The sequence below is a fragment of the Nanorana parkeri genome, unplaced genomic scaffold (assembly GCF_000935625.1).
Source record: "Nanorana parkeri isolate BGI_ZX_2015 unplaced genomic scaffold, ASM93562v1 scaffold15, whole genome shotgun sequence".
Lineage (NCBI taxonomy): Eukaryota > Metazoa > Chordata > Amphibia > Anura > Dicroglossidae > Nanorana > Nanorana parkeri.
In genome coordinates, this window is record NW_017306283.1 from 918,230 (window position 1) to 923,319 (window position 5,090).

Genomic DNA, 5,090 nt, shown 5'->3' on the forward strand with positions numbered 1-5,090 from the left:
CCCCCCCATGTAGGCTCCACAGGGAAGATATATGAAGACTACCAGCACAGGGCAGAGGCAGAGATGTGAATGTGAGTGCGCTGCTATTTTCCACTATTTGGTCTACTATACACGAGTTTTCTGCAGATCATCAAAGAAGATCTCTGGCCAAATCCTTTACAATATTACCTAATCGGGGACGGTGAAAGCGATGACCATGCAGCGGAGGACAGGTCAGGTTTCACCCTGTTTTGTCTTTTTTCACCCGTGTATTTTGTTGCGGAGGTAACGGGCTCTCTGTGTGGTTTTAACAGTGACCCGGACAACACAGATGACTGTGTGGTCATAGTGGATGATGATGATGACGATGACGACAATGAGGATGATGAAGCGGAGGACGACGAGGGCGATGAAGAAGATGAAAATGAAGTGCATGAAATTTCCGACAACACCGAAAAGCAAGCCGAAGGTAAATTTTTAGAAGATGTTCGGTTAAGAAAAAGGACTCGCTCCAAGTAAACTTTTCATGGAATAGTTAAAGGAGAACTATGAGGCGAGTGAAAATCACTCATCCTCATAGTTGGAGCCGACGTGTGACAATGAAACTGTCACAGGTCGGCTCAATAGATCGGGGAGTGAGGTAACGCATACCGTCGCTCGCTGACTACTCGATCTATCCCGGCAGAGAGCCGTGACTGTCACTCACGGCTCCCTGCAGGGATTCCCCCCTCCACTGTCTGATCCTCCAGCGCTGACTGGCGGAATGGACGGGGGAGGGGGCGGGTACAGCTGGCTCTGCCTCTAGATAGGCATAGCCAGCTGTCAATCGCGCAGCTGGGTGGATCTTGACAGTAATGTCGGGATCCGTCCCAGCTGCGACGGTCTCGGTATACCGCGAGCTGTAGCTCTCTATATACTGAGCTTTGGGTGACGGGAGGACGCTAGTGTGTGTCCTCCCTTGACCTGGGGAGAGCTATGGGGGAAAAGCCCTAACCACATAGTTCTCCTTTAAGAAAGCTTGCATTGCTGACCACCTATTAAAAATTCTAGTTGTGCTTTTTTTCTTTTTTTTTTTGCTACCCTATAACGGGAAGTGCCTGAACAAGGAGCTTCATGGCAGGATCACCGGGGATTATTTTAAGAGAACTATGGTGTAACCTTTTTATCCCATAGTTTTTTTTCAGGGTCACGGGAGGACATATACTAACGTCCTCCCGTGACCCAAAGCTCAGTATATAGCGAGCTACAGCCCGCTATTTACTGAGAGCGCCGCAGCCGGGACGGATCCTGACAATACTGTCGAGATCCACCCAGCTGGCTGTGCCCGCCCCCTCCCCTGTCCGTTCCTCCGGTCAGCACTGGAGGATCGGAGGGGAGGGGGGGAATCATTGCAGGGTGCGGTGACTGACGGTCACAGCTCTCTGCAGGAAGATGATCCGAAAGTGAGCGATGGACGGTATGTGTTCGATCACTTCCCAATCAATAGAGACGACATGACAGTTTTAGGCCCCATTCACACTGCCGCGCATATACGCGCGCATACTGGCGTATTGTACCATATGCAACACATGCAAATACATGGCTCCATACACATAGCCGCGTATGGAGCCGTATATATGCGCAAAAACAAAATGGAACAGAGATGCGTCCGGGCAGCGTATTGCTGCGTATTTACGCGCACATACACGTGTACACGCGCATATACATGCCTGCAGCACATTAAAAATTCCATTACGAGTGATGCATTCTGGGATTGCATATAGTGCACGCATATACGCACGTATATGCGTATAAATACGCGTATATACGCACGTACATGCGCGCATATATGCAATATACAATTTTGCTCTTGCGTTGTGTGTGAATGAGGCCTTAATGTCACACGTCGGCTCCAACTATGAGGACGAGTGTAAATCACTCACCTCATAGTTCTCCTTTTAATGAAAGCTGCAGATTTTAAAATATTGAGACACATTTTTCTGGGTGCTAATTTTGCACTTCTCTTCAAGCTTATCTTCTTACACATATCTTTAAAATAACAGCAAAGGCACCTTTTTAGAAGTGTTTTAGTGATGACAATCTACAGACAGATACTTCTAGATAATTGCCGGCTTATTATTCTTTGCACACCTTATTTTTCTTTTCCTCCCCATTCTTCTTACAGCGGCTATTTTTACTAAGGGCAGGTTATAGATCTCCCTTTACTTCCTGGAACTCTGGCACATGTGACTAGGACATGTGACCATGTACTTCATCTCAGGGAAGGACAATGCCTTTTTCCCTGAGATCTCATGAGATTACAGATGAGATTTCCCAGCAATGCTCTGCCGATGTCACCTTCCCAGGATGCAACGCTTGGGCATGTTTAAATCACTTGTGCCAAAGTGGATCAGGAAGTAGAAGAAAATAAATTTGTAAGTATAATAAAACAATAATTTAATGAATGTAAGATGATTTCATGTCAGCATGCCGGAGTGGTCTGATGTGATGTGATTTTTAGTGAAAGGGGGTCAAAGTCCACTTTGTGTGGTGCAGCAATGGGGGTTATTCACAAAAGGGTGAAGAGTTTGGAGAAGGCCGGAGAAGTGAACCATCTAGGACAACAGAGCTGAACAGGAAAGTGAGCTGAATTGGAGAATGTTTCCAAATCGGCTATTTTGGCCTAGGATGTTCACTTCTTCGGTCTTCTCCAAACTCTTCACCCTTTTGTGAATAACCCCCAAATTGTACTTAAAGGAGAACTATGAGTCGAGTGATTTCCTCTCATCCTCATAGTTCAAGCCGACCTGTGACAATGAAACTGTCGCACGTCGGCTCAATAGATCGGGAAGTGAGCGAACACATACCGGTGCTCGCTCACTTCTCGATCCTGTCCCTGCAGAGAGCCTGTCACTCACGGCTCCCTACAGGGATCCCCCGCTCCGATCCTCCAGCGCTGACTGGCGGAACGTATGGGGGAGGGTACAGCTGGCTCTGCCTCTAGATAGGCACAGCCAGCTGTCAATCACGCAGCTGGGCAGATCCCGGCAGTAATGTCGGGATCCGTCCCGGCTGCGGTGGTCTCAGTATACCGCGAGCTGTAGCTCCCTATATACTGAGCTTAGGGTGACTGGAGGACGCTAGTTTGTATCCTCCCGTCACCCTAAGGAGAACTATGGGGGAAAACACTTACCCCATAATTCTCCTTTTAAGCTTCTTGCCCCTTTCCCCTCCCCTAACCCACCCTCCCTCCTCCACAGATGCATACTTACCTTGATCCAACGGTTTAGACGTCTGGTGTTTGTTTACATTCAGTGCTGCAAGTCTTTACTGTTCTTGCCGGCCCAATTGACTTCTCTGGGACTGTCCCCGATTGTCTCTGGGCCTTGGAATACAGCCCTGTAAAAGGCTGTAGGGCACTAATGCACAGACATGGCCAGTTCAGTAAAGACTTATCGGCTCCAGACAATCGGAGACGTTTCCAGAGAAGTCCATGTAGCTGCACCGTGCAGTTGCGGCAGGGACAGTGATGGGTGTAAACGTACACCGGAGTCCGTAGCCATTGGATGGAGCCAAGTATTCATTCGCGGAGGGAGAGGGTGTGTTAGGTTGGATCAGGGGAAGGGGCTAAAGGATTAGTGCACTTGCCCTTTAATTCTGCTAGTTATCCTTTAACGCTCAACTGTTACTTTGACCTCCGATTTCTGCCCTCTTCAGGTACCGAAAATGATGATGAGGAGGATGAGGAAGTAGAGGAAGAGTCTGTACCTGAAGACATGGTGGAGTCCACCATGGAAGAAGAGTCCGAAAACATTGTGGTGGATGAAGACTCTGCAGAGGAGGAGGAGGAGGAGTCGTCGGCTTCGTCATCGTCTTCAGAAGAAGGAGACTCTGAGTAGGAGAAAGATGACGACATCTAGCGGATATTAGGAGGTGCAGGGAAGGCCGCATCACCCCCCCCCCCCTTTCCCCCCAACTAGAAGGCGAGGTGCACTGCAGGGAGAGAAAGGTGTTCTGGAAACGCAGTGAGTGCAACTGTCATAGGAATATAGAACCGTGATGGGGCTTCCTTCTCCCAGCTCCACATCCAGTCAGGGACAGCCCCGATGTTAAGCTTTTTCTAGATCATAGAGTCTTTTGATTCTACCCATTGCAGGCTCCCATAGAATTTGCACTGCAACGTAGGCACACAGGAGCCAAGACTTAACGACTTTTTGATTTTAATTTAAAAAAACAAAACAAAAAAAGGAAAAAAACATTTTTATTCATGAAGAGCTTTTTTTTTTAGCTAGTTATATACGTGCTGGTTTTTTTTTCTTTTTTATTCTGGTGTTGGTGTTTCTTCATTTTTGTGTTTATTTTTTTTTTTTAGTTGCAAAGAAACAATACGTTCGCAGATACGTTACGGAGGAATTTCTTTGTAATGCTTCACGACTACATTGAGAAAAATGAACGACTACAGGGTTTGTCTTTGTAATCATTTTGGGTCCCCCTCCAGATACATCATAAAGCATTCCAGTTTTAGCTTACCGTTACTTTCTACAGCTGGTCATAAGATGCCAGTGGGTGCGCTGGTGCCGCATCACTGGCAAAAAAATCAGGCTGTGCAGTGAATGCGACGCAACCGTCACTGGGCCCTAGGGGCCGTTTGCATTTTGACGTTCCTTGTACATATGGGCTTCAGCTCCAATAAGGGTAGTGTGTACAGCAAGCTTTGCAAAGCATTTTCATACAAGCTTCCAGCAGCTTTCTACCCTTTTTCCCCCGAAAGTAAGACCTACCCCAAAAATAAGACCTAGTACTATTTTTGGGAATTGCTAAAATATAAGACCTACCCCGAAAATAAGATCTAATTGTGACCATTTCCAGGGCCGGTGGTGGCATAAGGGGGGAACTTGAAGAGCCACAGGAGAGAATCAGCGGTGCCAACGAAGCCGGCGCTAGAGGAAGCGAGGCGGCACCGGAGGGAGCAGAGCCACATAAGGCGATGCCTCCTCTATAGCCCCGCCTCCTGTCACAGGCGGAGTGATACCAAATGCACTCCGCCTGTGAGGAATCCATAGTGAAAGCTTCGCTCATCCTGGCCAGCGATTGGTTAGCAAATTGCCCTTGGAAAGGTACAGCACCCCTGA

The 5,090-nt window shown here is 47.9% G+C and overlaps 1 protein-coding gene across 1 annotated transcript in view; it reads left to right on the forward strand.

Moving 5' to 3' along the window:
- Window positions 1–4,110, forward strand: part of LOC108788509 (protein SET-like) — a 17,768-nt gene extending 13,658 nt beyond the window's left edge. The window contains exons 7-9 of the mRNA XM_018558273.1: window positions 127–212; window positions 294–448; window positions 3,676–4,110. Of these exons, the coding sequence (XP_018413775.1) occupies window positions 127–212; window positions 294–448; window positions 3,676–3,857 (423 nt within the window). The 3' untranslated portion in view covers window positions 3,858–4,110. The remainder of the gene's footprint in view (window positions 1–126; window positions 213–293; window positions 449–3,675) is intronic.
- Window positions 4,111–5,090: the final 980 nt, after the last annotated feature.